The sequence below is a fragment of the Schistocerca piceifrons genome, chromosome 6, assembly GCF_021461385.2.
Source record: "Schistocerca piceifrons isolate TAMUIC-IGC-003096 chromosome 6, iqSchPice1.1, whole genome shotgun sequence".
Taxonomy (NCBI): Eukaryota; Metazoa; Arthropoda; class Insecta; order Orthoptera; family Acrididae; genus Schistocerca; species Schistocerca piceifrons.
The window spans coordinates 304,241,173-304,257,776 of record NC_060143.1 but is presented as its reverse complement, the minus strand read 5'-3'; the positions used below and the strand labels follow the sequence as shown (position 1 = coordinate 304,257,776).

General features: G+C 43.4%; 1 protein-coding gene across 1 annotated transcript in view; it reads left to right on the top strand.

Moving 5' to 3' along the window:
- LOC124802471 (ATP-binding cassette sub-family G member 4-like) overlaps nucleotides 1-16,604 on the top strand; it is a 444,350-nt gene that overhangs the window by 71,643 nt on the left and 356,103 nt on the right. The window contains exon 2 of the mRNA XM_047263260.1: nucleotides 13,992-14,157. Coding sequence (XP_047119216.1) covers nucleotides 14,012-14,157 — 146 coding nt within the window. The 5' untranslated portion in view covers nucleotides 13,992-14,011. The remainder of the gene's footprint in view (nucleotides 1-13,991; nucleotides 14,158-16,604) is intronic.

Here is a 16,604-nt window from a genome sequence, read left to right as displayed (position 1 = left end):
GAAATAGTCCGTAAAGAGATTTTTTACAGTCTGTTTTTTTAAATAATAAATCGCCTAAGGAATGGGAGGAGTTGTCCAGAAGAAAGCATTTTAGGTTACATTTAAAACCTGCTTTACTACCTGTCGCGCATTTTATGTCATAGGTCAAATGATCAAAAACTTTTGCTAGTGCCTACTGAACTCATTCCTGAGGCACTGATAGTATCAGTAATAAGTAATAAAGCAGATTTTTTCTCTCGTGTCTTACTAGGTATGGACATGACTGTTCTTCTAGAATTGTGATAGATCATTATGATGATTTTCATTAGGGTGTTTCAGGGTAGATTGTGGTGAGAAATAATTGTTAAGAAACGAATCGATACATTGCACCGTTTCCTAATTCATTAACACTGAAATTAGCCAACTAGGCTGTTGCGCGCGCAAATTCAAGTGGCCCGCCATATAAAGGTAGTGCCAGTTGTTCTCATAGTGTAGGTGATAGGACGCGATACTGCTCAGTCCTTAGCCCGGTTTCGACCCTTACTACCGTCCCATGTCGAATTTTTGTATCGCTTTCTCGTTCGGTTTTAGGAAACAGAACGAAGATCCCGTTTGGCGCAAGGTATCGAATTTTTGTTCTTGGTAATTATTTCTTAGCACAGCCTAACCTGCAACACCCTTGCAATCTTTCTAGACTGTTTTCGACCATTTTGCATATGATACAAACTAGTTGTGTGTAAATTCATCAGTTCTAAACAATTCAAGTTTTTCCTTAGAGACTAACATGATCTGCACAGTTAGATATTTTGGTTATTAGTGTTCTAAATAGGTCCGTTATACTGTTCGCGGTATCTACGGAAAGACTAGTTTCCGGTTTGCAGAACTATCCGTCGTACTGCATGGAAAGCAGTTATGGATCGCTGCATCGAAGTTCCCGAATGGCTGGTATGTCTGGTGGTGCGGCGTTGCGATCGAAGAGGGGAGGAAGTATATTTGGCAGCCTTCCAGGCAAATTATTGGGCTAAGCGAAGAGGACGAGAGATATGCCAGTTGTAACCTCTGCCCGAAGCCGCTTCATCGCATTAACTTTTGAGCACTGTGAATATTTTATCATTCTCACTGCTACCGAGTTCCCGAACGTTGTTGCGGACCATGGTAACGCTATGTACGCTGCGTTAGTACTTTTTCTCGGATTTTAACAGTAGCATCGCCAGAAACAGTAACAGAAGCAGAATTGCTCTTTGTTGCTTTTGCGTTCCGACATTTTCATTTTTTCTCCGGGTCATTCATTATCTGAAAGTAACATTTGTTTGTTTTAGGCCGGGTCTTCCAATATAGCGGGTGCCGCAGTGAAACGGGCGATTGGCAACTCTGGGAACAGCACATTACTTTACGAATCAGGAAAAAGATTGGTGTCATCTGCGCAACAAACCTTTGCCATTTAGTCTGATATCGATGTAAAGTCAAGAGGGCGTTGTGAGCCTCTGAACATCGCGCTGTTGCCGTGAGGACGTTTCACAAAAACAAGGATAGCTACGTGGCCGCGGAGCGTGTATTTCGTGCACGTTACAATGTGGTACATGCTATCGAAGTGTGGGTACAGACCTTTTAGAAAACAGGAGACACGGTGTAAAAATTGGTACAAGTACAAAACGCGAGTACACACTAGAGAATGTAGCAAGAGGAAGAAGTCATCAGCCAAAGTCCCAGGCGTTCTGCACGCAAACATGTGCTGCAACTTGACATATCGGATCGCCGTGTACGGCGAATATTGCACAAGGAAATGCGTTACCAGCCATGCAAAATTCAAATAGCGGAAAACCTGAATGATGCATTTGCTAGAAACTATTGGAACACGTCGACAACCCAGGGCTGTGCGACACTCTCATCATGAGCAAGGACGTCAGTTTTCATGTGCGAGGCTTTATTAACAAGCAAAACTATAGATACTTGTCACGTCCAATCCTGATGATTCATGAAACTCCACTTTACTATCAGAAAAAGCTAGTGTGGTGTGGCTTTTCATCGTTTGATATCATAGGACCTCATATTTTTAAGACGATGGCTGCAATGTATTACTGAGAATACAGACCGTTATTTTCACACGTTGTACCATTTCCTAGTGCGACAGCTTAGTGATCTTCCTCTAACTGCAAACGCTTTCCTCCAATGGGATGGGGCCACATGCCATAACTTGCGGCATTCCATTAACGTGCTGTAGAACACCTTTCGTGCTTGTCTCATCTGCAATAACGGGAACATTTCCTGATCTGCAAGATCCCCTGACATTTCAGAGTGTGATTTCTTCCTTTATGGTCATTTCATATCTCAGCTTTTCCGGTGCGAAACACCACAGACCATCCAGGATCTGAACGATCAAAAGTTCTGACTTCCAGTGTCAGTCGTGCAAGATGTGATGTCTTAATTCCGTAAAAGACTTGAAACGTGTGTGCAGGAAAATGGCAGCCAGCCACGAAACGTAATTTTCAAGTAATGCTCATTTTAAATTGCAAGCATTGTAAATGTATGTTGTGCTTCTATTATATCGCTATGAATAAATTTGTAGCCGGCCGCTGTGCTCGAACGGTTCTAGGCGCTTCAGTCCGGAACCACGCGGCTGCTCCGGTTGCAAGTTCGAATCCTGCCTCGGACATGGATGTGTGTGATGTCCTTAGGTTAGTTAGGTTTGAGCAGTTCTCAGTCTAGGGGACTGATGACTGTCAACACGATATCGACCTTTTCCGCAATTGGTAAAGGGTCCATTTTAACACGGGTAATGTATCACGAAGCAAATACCGTCCGCACTGGCGGAATGTTACGTGATACCACGTACTTATACGTTTGTGACTATTACAGCGCAATCTATCATAAAGCGAAAAAAGTGGTCCAACTAAAACATTTATATTTGTTTACGTACTACACGAATATGTAATAAAAATGGGGGTTCCTATTTAAAAAAAACGCAGTTGATATCCGTTTGAACTATGGCAGCGCCATCTAGCGGGCCAACCATAGTGCCATCTGCTTTCCCCCTTCAAGCTAGACGAGTTTCGTCCTTTCTAGTTTTTTCGTTTGATGCTTATTTCGTGAGATATTTGGCCCGGTCACTATCAATGGATCACACTGTAGACTGTAAACACACTGACGGAAAAAAATCGCAACACCAAGAAGGAAGTGTACGACGTAAAAGAAAGTTGGTAGGCATGTTTCTACATCCGAAGATGATGTATATTCGGATTTCGCACTAGTCGCATAAGAGTAGCCCCAGTAGGTCCACTATGAGAAAGCAAATCAGTTTTGCTTTAAACACACGCTGTAACCGTCGCGAGCGTTAGTTATCTTTGATATTTGAGGTGGTGAGTTGACGATCTCAAAAATGCCTTTAAGGCGACAAAGACGCCGTTATCAGCATCTCACTGGATTTGAACGAGGCCGTGAGATAGGGCTACGAAAAGATGAATGTTTCTTCTGCACTATTGCGGAAAGACTCGGCAGCAATGTAGCCACTGTACTAGACTGTTGGCAACGGTGGTCACGAGAATGTACGGTGGCAAGATGACAGGGTGGCCACGTGGCATTACCGAGAGGGAAGATAATCGAGTTCGACGTACGGAGAAGACAACGAACTGTTACAAATCGGTTACCTCAAAGACAGTTACGAGTCAGACGTCCTGTAGCGTGCATTCCACTGACCCCAAACCACCACCATTTGTGACATCAGTGGTGTCAAGCCAGAGGTCATTGGAGGGCAGGATGGAGATCTATTATCTTTTTCTGACTCTGGGACAGTGATGGCCATGTGTTGGTTAAAATGAGGTCAGTTGAGGGCCTGCAATCTGCGCTCTGGACACTGAACATACACCTGGAGTTATCGTCCGAGGTGCAGTTTCTTATGATTGCATGAGCGCTTTCGTGGTTATCCCAAGCACCATGACATCAAATTTTTACGTCAGTTTGATGATTCGACCTGTTATTCTGCCATTAACGAACAGCATTCCATTCCAGGTGGTGTTTACCAACAGGATAACGCTCACCCACTTACCGCTGTTGTAACCACTATGCTCTGCAGAGTGTTGACATGTTGGAACTGTCTCCAGTCGAGTGCATACAGGATATCATTCGACGACAACTCCAGCGACATCCGTAAATAGAATTAACCATCCCTGTATCGACCGATCAAATGGAACTCCATACCACAAACTGACATCCAGCACCTGTACAACACAGTGCATGCACGTTAGCATGCTTGCATTCAATATACTGGCCGTTACACCGGTTGCTAGTGTACCAGCAGTTCACATTTCCAATGGGCTTATCTTGCTCTTGCATTAACATGTGATCTTGGAATGTTACTTGGTCTACAACTTTGCTTCCGCCGCTTTTTCTCGAAGTTCGGGGCTTTATTGTGAAAAACTTACAAAAAAATTATCATTCATAGTATTGCCCATCGCTGCCCACTACATTCTCCCATCTTTCGGATAGCATACCAGTCTCGTGGCGGAAGAACTGGGCGTCTTTTGTGGGGTTCCACGAATCGATCCAATTTTGCACTTGTTCATATGATCGGAAGTGCTGGTCAGCCAAACTGTATGCCACTGATCCTAAAAGGTGGTAGTCGGAGAGAGTAACGTATGGAGAATACGGCGGGAGGGATAGGACTTCTCCTTTCAACATTTCCACGTATATTTTGACGGGTTTTGCGACATGTGGTCGAGCACTGACCTGCTGCAGACTTACCTTTACGTGTCTATCGCTGTATTGTGGCCGTTTGCGTTTCAGCGCTGGGCTCGAACGCTTTCGATAATGATGTCCTGTGACTGTCTTCGTCTGTTTCAGTAGCAAAGAAAACGTCCTGTCTCCCGCCGCCATGCCGTTCTTCGACATCAAAATCACTGTTCTTAAGGCGTTGGAAACATTCTCTGCACGTTATTCCACTAATAGTTCCCTCGCCATTGGTCATACCCAGCATGGTAAAGAATCACAGACGCAGATTTCTTCATGTCAAAGCAGAAAATTAAAACTTCCCGCAAATGGCGGGAAATGGGTACTTAAGTTGACGTATTTAATCAAGAATAACCTTTTGATGCAATCTCAAATCAAATAATATTTTTATGGCATTATGTTTACAGATGCCTAAGCTTATTCAGGGAGAGCGTAAGGGAACAGATGGCAGGAATGTGGGAAAGAAATACAGTAGAAGAAGAATGGGTAGCTTTGAGGCATGAAATAGTGAAAGCAGCAGACGTTCAAGTAGGTAAAAAGACGAGGGCTAGTAGAAATCCTCGGGTTACAGAAGAAATATTGAATTTAATTGATGAAAGGAGAAAATATAAAAATGCAGTAAATGAAGCAGGCAAAAAGGAATACAAACGTCTCAAAAATGAGATCGACAGGAAGTGCAAAATGGCTAAGCAGGCATGGCTAGAGGGCAAATGTAAGGATGTAGAGGCTTACCTCACTAGGGGTAAGATAGATACAGCCTACAGGAAAATTAAAGAGACCTTTGGAGAAAAGAGAACCACTTGTATGAATATCAAGAGTTCAGATGGAATCCCAGTTCTAAGCAACGAAGGGAAAGCAGGAAGGTGGAGGGAGTATATAGAGGGTCTATACAAGGGCAATGTACTTGAGGACAATATTATGGAAATAGAAGAGGATGTAGATGAAGATGAAATGGGAGATATGATACTGCGTGAAGAGTTTGACAGAGCACTGAAAGACCTGAGTCGAAACAAGGCCCTAGTAGTAGACTTGGGAGAGCCAGTCCTGACAAAACTCTACCATCTGGTGAGCAAGATGTATGAGACAGGTGAAATACCCTCAGACTTCAAGAAGAATATTATAATTCCAGTCCCAAAGAAAGCAGGTGTTGACAGATGTGAAAATTACCGAACTATCAGTTTAATAAGTCACGGCTGCAGAATACTAACGCGAATTCTTTACGGACGAATGGGAAAACTAGTAGAAGCCGACCTAGGGGAAGATCAGTTTGGATTCCGTAGAAATATTGGAACACGTGAGGCAATACTGACTTTAAGACTTATCTTAGAAGCTAGATTAAGGAAAGGAAAACCTACGTTTCTAGCATTTGTAGACTTAGAGAAAGCTTTTGACAATGTTAACTGGAATACTCTCTTTCAAATTCTGAAAATGGCAGGGGTAAAATATAGGGAGCGAAAGGCTATTTACAATTTGTATAGAAACCAAATGGCAGTTATAAGACTTGAGGGGCATGAAAGGGAAGCAGTGGTTGGGAAGGGAGTGAGACAGGGTTGTAGCCTCTCCCCGATTTTATTGAATCTGTATATTGAGCAAGCAGTGAAGGAAACAAATGAAAAATTCGGAGTAGGTATTAAAATCCATGGAGAAGAAATAAAAACTTTGAGGTTCGCCGATGACATTGTAATTCTGTCAGAGACAGCAAAGGACTTGGAATAGCAGTTGAATGGAATGGATAGTGTCTTGAAAGGATATAAGATGAACATCAACAAAAGCAAAACAAGGATAATGGAATGTAGTCGAATTAAGTCGGGTGATGCTGAGGGTATTAGATTAGGAAATGAGACACTTCAAGTAGTAAAGGAGTTTTGCTGTTTGGGGAGCAAAATAACTGATGATGGTCGAAGTAGAGAGGATATAAAATGTAGACTGGCAATGGGAAGGAAAGCGTTTCTGAAGAAGAGAAATTTGTTTACATCGAGTATAGATTTAAGTGTCAGGAAGTCGTTTCTGAAAGTACTTGTATGGAGTGTAGCCATGTATGGAAGTGAAACATGGACGATAAATAGTTTAGACAAGAAGAGAATAGAAGCTTTCGAAATGTGATGCTACAGAAGAATGCTGAAGATTAGATGGGTAGATCACATAACTAATGAGGAGGTGTTGAAGAGGATTGGGGAGAAGAGAAGTTTGTGGCACAACTTGACAAGAAGAAGGGACCGGTTGGTAGGACATGTTCTGAGGCAGCAAGGGATCACAAATTTAGCATTGGAGGACAGCATGGAGGGTAAAAATCGTAGAGGGAGACCAAGAGATGAATACACTAAACAGATTCAGAAGAATGTAGGTTGCAGTAAGTACTGGGAGATGAAGAAGCTTGCACAGGATAGAGTAGCATGGAGAGCTGCATCAAACCAGTCTCAGGACTGAAGACCACAATAACAACAACAACAACAAGCTTATTGTATTACACCTATGACCAGCCACCCGAAGCCCACTTGCCGCTACTGCCGTCTATTGCAAAACGGCGGAAGCAAAGTTGTAGACCTAATAATTACGTAAATATGTTACCTAGAAAAATATATTTGTGGAATTTCATTATTCTACATTAATTATCTTTTGTTCTTACGAATTTTTTCCGTCATTGTATATCCCACTCACTTCTCCATACGTAAGTTTTATCAGGTAGGTAAACGAATGCACACGGTGCGTGATGTCGTCTACGAGACATCGAAATCCCGGAAACGGTGTGCTCAGTGGGCGGCGGTTGAGGGCATAATGCCTACGCCAAGTGTAGTCACGGGCGCTGGGGATCTCGCTATCGCTAGTTGCTTGCCTTGGTCGCAACGGAAGCGCCTTGAGCGACTGCCGTAGTCTGTAAAAGGCGCTGAAGCGCTGGCACAGCACTTTGTGCTCCCAGCAGGCCGACGCTACGTAGTACTGCTATCCGAGCTGTGGTGTGGCAACGGCCGAGGACGGGGCATTGTAACAACTGACGTGGCGGCGTCAGCACATTCCGTTGTTGCCTGCTGAGACAATGGAGGAGGCTAGATTTTTAACATCCTGTCCACGCCGAGCTTTTATCACACGCGGTAGATTGCGGGGATGTCTGATTATTTAAATACTTAGCGATTTGCAAATCGTCCATTGTGCAGTACCCTCTTTTAAGACCAACATGTTCATTTTCCCGATTAAATTCCAATGTTATTTTGTATTATCTTACGGTCGTGCTTCGCAACTGACGTTAAAAAAGAGGCATTTGCATACTGTCGCTTTTAGGGTTTCGGCCATCAGTCGGTGAAAACTTAACCTTTATAGGATCACTTTGTCAATAAATTTACTTCTCCTAGCCAAGAAGCGAAATATAAATGAGACCTATCGACTGAAGCAAAGCAATTATCTTTTAAATACATAAAGCAAAATCAGTAAACACGTATATTCTACCCCAGTAAATTCAGTGTTAGTTCGTACTCGTAAAAACAAGATTGCTGCGCTTAATTCTGTCACTGACGTAAACTTCCGAAAATACTTCTGCCACTGGCGTAAGAAACTAACAGCGCCATCTATTGGCCCTTTAGTGTATTATGGAACCAACCGCGCCATTTTTTGGTTCTTTGGACTACTATGCTATCACTAAGGTAAACATCCGCACTACTAAGCTGAAGAGACTCCAAAAACTTTAAATTACGATACCGTTTTTTTCGTATTCTAATTTTGATAAAATTAAGCCTAAACGGTTGTCTAAGCAACGCTAAAGTTACCTGTGAAAACGCCATGAAAACTCGTCAAGTAGTTTTGTAGATCAGCTTGTTCAAACACACAGACACAACGGTTTCAGTGAAAACTTTAAATCGCTATATCTTTATATCTTTTTTATTCGTAATCCGATTTTGATGAAATAAAGCTTATTTGTTGCCCCAAGCTATGCTCATGTTACATACCAAAATCCCATACTGCACTGGTAGGGCTGTCAATACCGCAACACCGAACCCCTCCCCCCTCCACCCTCCACCCCCGGCCCTTTCCCCTACAAAACATAAAACTAACTTTCTGCAGTTTTTTTTCAGGCAAATTTAGAAAATTTCGTCATATTGTAAGGATAAAAGTTAAGCATTACCAGAAAATGGTAGGACTTTGCTCCCTCTGAGGTTCATCGCTGCTCACATGAAAGACAGCATTCTAGCACAGTCAGCGAGTTCCATACAAGCCTAAGAAACGGAAAGCGCAGGCGGCTGCCTTCCATGACGAAGGTATTCGAAAACTGGTAAAACGCTACGAATGTCTAAGTCGCAGCGGCGACTAGGTAGAGAAGTAGCAGGAAGGTATAGTAACTGCTGCAAATAAAACTTTTTTTTTTATTTTCACTGTGGTTTCAGCTTTGCGACTATGCAATGCACGAGAAGCGCTGCTGTCCTACAGAACATACAACCGCTCGCAGGTGACACGACTGCATTATTCTCAGTTCCTCTGCTGCCGGTAAAGATATGTCAGACAGGCAGTCGTTGGCAGCCTACGAGGTTCTGCATTAGGACCGCTGTTATCCTGGTGGCTCTGTTCTACCTTTACTGCCTCCAAGGGGCTGTTACTGCGCCAGATTATGGGCGTATAACGTAACGTTTCTTCCTCTGCTGTAAACGCTTGTCGCGGTCTTGAAACTTGTGGGCTCTTCGCATGTAACAGGAATTTATGTCCCAGATGTGCAAATACTACTTCAGGTAATAGTGAGCAAGTTCCACTCTTAACAGCGACATGTTAAGGGCAGCAATACATAAAATCATACGAAGGTATGAGTGCAATGTCTGACCTGTAATCGTGAATACACATAATTAACTCTGATTCTGTCTAAATCAAATACTTTTCAGTGAGGCAAGGCGGATGCTCTGATGGCGCCTTCAAAATGATCCATGTCGGTTCCCGAATGCGTCATTCCTCGTTTTAACTATAGCTGCATTTCAAGCTTTCTCTTTTCATTGCTATGGAGATACTGGCCTCATTGGGTACATAATATGGCACATATTATCTACGCGATCATTAATTGTTTGGCTTTCTCTAAATTCAAAAACGTAAATCTTGATGCAAATTTGAATATCTTACTGAACTCACAGTAATGTGCTGCTTGTTGCGTGATGGTTTCGAATAATTTTCCCAAATATCTAAGTAATTTTCAGCCATATCTCAGATTTCGATACATCTGACATATTAAAATTTGTTTTCTTCAACTTCGTCTGTCATAGTTTCGGAATGTTCAGATTCATTACAAGAAGCCTAATTAAGTGAATAAATCTTCATCAAAGTTACACAGTGCAGTGGTCGAATTGTCTCTAAAACTTATTGTGAAAGTTCTTCGTAGAATCTCGTATGTCTTTTATCATTAATTTATGCTCCTTGTCTATATTTCCAACCATTTAGGTACCATTTTTAGCACTGTTGACGAAATAAACCATGCCAATGCTGTGATAGATGTCTTTGGGAATAGTACTCATTTTATCTTTGATATATTTGTTTATATTTATATCTCCGCATAATACTGTTTAATTTTTGGGAGTTCAGATTTTGTCCAGTTAATTTATTTACCTTCATTGGCACTTGGTGACCAGCACACGCACAGAAAGAAAAAAAGACTAGAAATGCGAATTTCTGTCAGTTCAGTACTTGATATTCGAAGTGTTTACCACACTCACTGTGGCAAGGTCATATCTGACTTCAACTTAGGTGAGTGGAAGACTATCCGCCATTTAATGAATTCAAGCAATGATAGATTATTCTTTCGTAGGAGAATAGTACTACAGATTTTATTTATTTTTCTTTGCACTTACGTTACGCTATATATGGAGTTGTGATGTTTAAACACCGGTGCTCACCTTTAAAGTCTTCTATTCTATGTAGATACTGTCTTTATAGGATTTCATATGTTTCTTGGTCCATTTTACCGTGCCACACTGATGCAAGGAACAGACAAAAAGACACTCTGTGACACAATGACTATCCACATGTCGGGGCATGTAGTTCCGTGCCCACGGAAAGCTCACAGCCAAAACAAGGGACACCAAGTAACTGATAATTCATCAGTATAATTCCATATTTTTTTACTCTTTCCTTGTGACCAACCCACGGGTGAATTCGTTAGAGTATTGTTAATTTTATTTTGAGCTTTCTTACACTTCAGGGGCAAATTATCCTCATAATAGAAATTCCAAGACAAAGGAGAGCCGAGCAAAGAAGCCGCGTGGTCTCAGGCGCATTGCCACTTGCCACGGTTCATACGCCTTCCCCCCCCCCCCCTCCCCCCGTAGGAGGTTCGAGTCCTCCCTCGGGAAAGGGTGTGTGTGTGCTGTCCTTAGCATAAGTTAGTTTAATTTAGATTACGTAGTTTAAGTCTAGGGATCGATGACCTCAGCAGTTTGGTCCCATAGGAACTTACCACAATTTCCTAGAAAGGAGACCGTAATAAACAGATTCCTGAAGTACTGCGGAATTGAAAACCGGAATCGGAATTCGGCTGCGATTATTTTGAGAAAAGCTGATAACCTGCTTAAAATGGTGGCAAGTGATAAAAATACGCAAAGTTCAAATGGCTTCTTCTCTCTCGTCATTGAGGCGTTGGGACATAGAGACGGCTGTTATTCGACGGTTGGAACTGAGGCAGAACAGGAAGTGAGAGATGTGGTCAGTTACCATTGTCAAAGCAGGCAGTCCTTAGATTCTGTTATTCCCCATAGTTGGCAACGGCTCTGTTTTTTGGAGTCGGGAGCTCACTAGAGAGCAGTTGTCTCTGATACGGAAAATTCAGCCACCTCACCCTGTCTTGGTTTGGTTCCCTGTGGACCGACGAATTCCGCCAGGCGACACCAACGCAAATGAGCATTGTTCTTGGCACTTGCCGCCTTGCAGCTAGTCACAGTTTGCCTGTCCATCACTTGAGCAGAACGTCATAATGTCGCTCTTGTACAGACGTCACCGTTTTTACTTGGCGTGCGCGAGAACATCACGCCTCATCCGAACACCGGCAGAACCAGCCATGTGGTAGGCAATCACCGCAACCACGGATTTATTTATGCAATCTCTTCCATACATAGTACTAGTGCTGGTTTGGCTTAAACAACTATGTACCTTTTTCGTATGTTGATACTATTAAGCTACAGTTAACGTCCCCAGTAATATACCTTACGTTTCTCTGCATTGACACACCGTCAGTGAAGACTGCTCGTGGTTGATGAACTGAACAAGTGGGTGCACCCTACGATGCTATAAATATCAAGTATAGTTCAGTTGTGATTTCTCGTGAGCTCTCCCAGCACGAACACAAATTTCACGAATTCTACAGGACGATTACAGACAGTTTCCACTTTTTTGCTATCAGAATATCCCTCGTTGTTTATCGCTAATCACTAACCTGTTTTTAAACTCGAGTTGTGAGCTATATACACCTCCCACATCCTTCTCGTTAATCAGGGACCCTGTGCAAATAGGTACAAAGATTTTACTTCCCTCACCTTCGACTGATGTGAGCAGGAAGTTATAATATTTCCAGCTGTGTGGAAAGTAAGGCAGCCGAGAGACAGTACACGATGAGGCTGCTAGATGGGCGCCGCGCAAGAGACTCTTGCCTCATGCTGCAGCCTGCTGTGTGGAGTGCGGAACTGCCTTTTATTTCTGTTTTCCGTATGCTGCCGAACCTGGTTTTGAAAAGACACTGGTACTCGTCAGTTGATGATACTGGCAGTATGATTTTCTTCAGCCCATGCTCCTTTATGTCAGGAAACATTGCGACAGACATAAAAGAGGCATGAAAGCTAGAGTCTTTTACTTCTGAACGAGCAGATCGATGAAGCTGAGAAGGACTCGTGAGAATTTTCCTTAGCACCATCGTCTTGACCCATTTCTTAACATTGTCTATCCGTATTCAGAGTTCACCTCCCTGGGCTGCACCATCGGTGATGACTGGTCTTTCTTCAAAACCAGCAACGTATCTTCTGAGTACTCCTCAAGCAGAATCATTTACTACTTTGCGAAACTGAACAGATGTAAAAACACTATCCTAGGTTTATTAATTTGTAACTATTATGTACGAAACTGAATAAAGTACACTAGGTGGTCTTGCTGAAAGTTAAATTTCATAGCGACATTTTTAATGTTATTCAAACACCAGCACCAACTTACCTTTCTTAGAAGGACAACTAATAATTCGAAAACGTGTAGCTACTTTGTCAAAGTAGCTGATAATTGCTCCAAAAAGTGAACACTGCCTAGACTGATTCTGTAGAGTTCTTTGACTGTGTGTTCATGTTGGGAGAGTTCACGAAAAAGGGAGAGATCACGAGAAACCACAGTTGAACTATGTTTCATATTGATAGCATTGCATGGGTGCAATCAGTACTTCCTTTTCTTGTTCAGTTTTTTGAGCTTTAAGTAATGGTAAGCCACAATAACGTTCTGTTGAGCATAGCTTATGATTACAGAAGAAAATGAAGTAGAAACGCCATTCGTGATATCTTGCTGCTTGTCATATGATGTGTCGCATTGTGTATCATGTTGCATATCGTATTACCCCCGTGAGAACATGAGTTGCGTTGCGCGATCTTTATTACAACATGTATCGCATTGTCTCCGTGTGAACTGCACCTTACTTTTAAATCCCCCACGAAGCACGCCAAGCTCTTGGCTGGGGTGTGGTTGATAACAGTGGAAGGCTGATACACTTGAATGACGTGCACAGCATGCACATACACGTTCCAGGCTCAGCTCTTGTTAGGCAGGTAGGTTGTGAGTGAATGAGTAATCTACCATGTGCTGTGTTGCACATGGTGTGAGACAGCACAATATGGACAACCTATGTAGCATGTATGTCAGTGTGCCAGGGATAGCTGTTGTTAAGCAGGCAGGCTGTGACTGATGTGCAGCCCGTTTCCAGATGGTGTGAGGTGGCACAGCTTGGACCTGTTCAGTGTCTACTTTTCTATGTACATGTGGCAGGTGTAACTGTTGTTGAGCATGTGTGCTGTGAGTGAGTGAGTCATGTGCAGTGTGCTATGTTCCAGATGGGGTGAGGCGGCACAGCTTGGATCTGTTCGGCGTGTACTTTTATATCTGCATGTGGCAGGTGTAACTGTTGCTGAGACTGTGTGCTGTGAGTGAGTGAGTCATGTGCAGTGTGCTATGTTCCATATGGTGTGAGGCAGCACAGCTTGGACCTGTTCCGCGTGTACTTTTTTTATCTGCATGTGGCAGGTGTAACTGTTGTCGAGCAGGTGGGCTGTGAATGAGTGAGCCATGTGCGGTGTGCCGTGTTCCAGATGGTGTGAGGCGGCACAGCATGGACGACCTGCGCAGCGTGCACGTGCACGTTCCGGGCTCTGGGGGGCTGCCGTGCGTGCACCAGGCCGCCGCGCCCCTCACGCCCGGCGCCCACTACGTGCGGTCGCCGCCAGAGAGCCTCAACAATGGCGCCGCCTTGTTCAGGTGAGTAACACGTGCCCAGCAGCTCGCTGCAGACACCAATCATCCTCCGCCTGGGGATGAAACGGTTGTTTCTAACTCAGCATTTTTGCTGTCAACAGTCTTTATATGAGAGAAAAAATATCATACTAAATTATATTCATACTCTTCCCAAAACCTGGGCGAAATATCAGTAGTAATAGTCTCTACTGCAGCTGCGATTCGCTGCCACAGCTGTGGCAAGTACTGTGTCTTCATCTTTCACATAACACCATAAAAATTACAAGGAGTTTAACTTTGGTGATCATGGCAGCCATCAGCACCACACATCATCATTGGTACCTGCATGTCCGACCATCGTCTGGGCACACGTATGTTTACATATTTCTGTACAGCTAAGTGGAAGTGAAGAGCTGAACTATCTTGTTGCAACTGAGACAGAAACCACAGAGAAAACGTGACGTGGTAGCAAATGTCTCCAACCGTTTTCTGCGTGAAAAAGAAGAGGCTGTGAGTCTTATCCTTCGACATTGTGTAAAACACACTGATCTTTGGCGAATATCGAAGTTCCACTGTGAAACGGGGGTTTCCTGTTCCCAAAACTAACGTTGTGCCAGTTATCTTCAGTATAAGTGTGAAACGTTGCTTCATCAGTAAAGCTCTTTGATGTGTCGTGGTCAGTCGCCATTCCAGCCAATTTCTTGGTGCAGAGGTCAGAGCCCAGAGTATAACCTCCTGGACCAAGTGCAGTCTGTACTGTTTCACCGCGAATTTTGGGAGCGGTTATGTGTGAGATATGAGACTCATGACTTGCTTGACATGTTGATTTCTGAGGGCTTCACTGGGACGCTGTTCGATTGTGATCAACATTTAGTTTGCAAATACAGTTCATGTCTTCAGACTGTTTGTACGTGACGAAAAAGGGGGCTCTACTGGATGCCTTCTGTTGAAAATGCGTGAGAAATTCCCGTTCAACAGCAGATAGCAATTCTCTTTTTTTCAAACTGAAGAATGACACCGTATCATCTTGTGTTGAGGCGCAGTTGCCATTTTTTACACTCACACTTACTGGTGGCGACAGCCTGAAACAAAATAATTGTGCTCATTCGCAAAAAAAAGTCATCCAGAGATATTCTATTCACAGGTTAAGGTTTCGAAGCGAGTAAGTTACACTGTTTAGTTTCTATGATTTTTTGAAGGTGTAAAGTCCTCTTGTCCTCAGCCTGTATACGAGGAAAAGACCTTTCAGGTTGAAACTTCCTGGCAGATTAAAACTGTGTGTCGGACCGGGACTCGAACTCTTTCTGGAAACATCCCCCAGGGTCTGGCTTAGCCATGTCTCCACAACATACTTTCTTCCAGGAGTGTTAGTTCTTGCAAGGTTCGCAGTAGAGCTCCTGTGAACTTTGGAAAGTAGGAGACGAGGTACCGGCGGAAGTACAGCTGTGAGGACGGGGCGTGAGTCGTGCTTGGGTAGCTCTGATGGTAGAGCACTTGCCCGCGAAAGGTGAAGGTCCCGAGTTCGAGTCTAGGTCTGGCACACACTTTTAATCTGCCAGTAAGTTTCATATCAGCGCGCACTCCGCTGCAGAGTGAAAATCTCATTCTGGAAACCTCTCAGGTTCTTTAAATATGCTGTTTCTTCTGCATATGCGTGAAATTTCTAACAATTCAGGCAGTTGGCAGAGCCATAATGAACCATCAAAATGGCGTCTACGCCATACGAGCAATGTGTTAACCGAATTCTTGATTGCGGGAAAAGAAACCGCCGTGAACATTCACAACCGTTTGTGTGCCGTGTATACTAAGAATACAGTTAATAGAAGTACGACTGGGCGGAGGGTAAAGAGGGTAAAAGCGTCAATATGTGCAGAAACTGAGTTCCATGGCCGGTAACGTTCTGCTCACTACATGGTGAAACACGCTCCCATTATTCCTGCTGACAGGCCCATCATAATTCGATGACTGCCTTTACAGCCATCGGTTAAAATTGGAAGTGTGTGTGCAATGACTGAGACTCTTGGATATTTAATGGTATGCTCAAGATGAGTTCCACGAATGCTCACAACAGACGATAAGATTCAGAGAAAATTCATTTCATCTGTATGAGTCTAAGGCCAAATGAGACACCGTTTTACAACGGACGGTTTCAGGTGACGAGACCTGGGTACATCACTTTGAGCTGAAAACTGATAGTCACTGAAGCATCACCACCTGCAACCAGCAAAAGAGAATAAATGCGAGGTAGCTCCCTCTCCAGAAAAAGTCAGGATTTTTTATGTGGGACACACTTTGAAAATGATGAGAGCGTAATTCGTGTCTAAACATTTTGCGTGGTGTCTGTTTGTTCTATATCGTGTCTCCCTACCACTTTCGCGCAACGACGCTCTGAGCGTGTTTTTTAGGGAATTGACTAGTTTGAACCTGGGACCTGTTGCTGGTAAATAGACGTCAGACCACACATGACATGT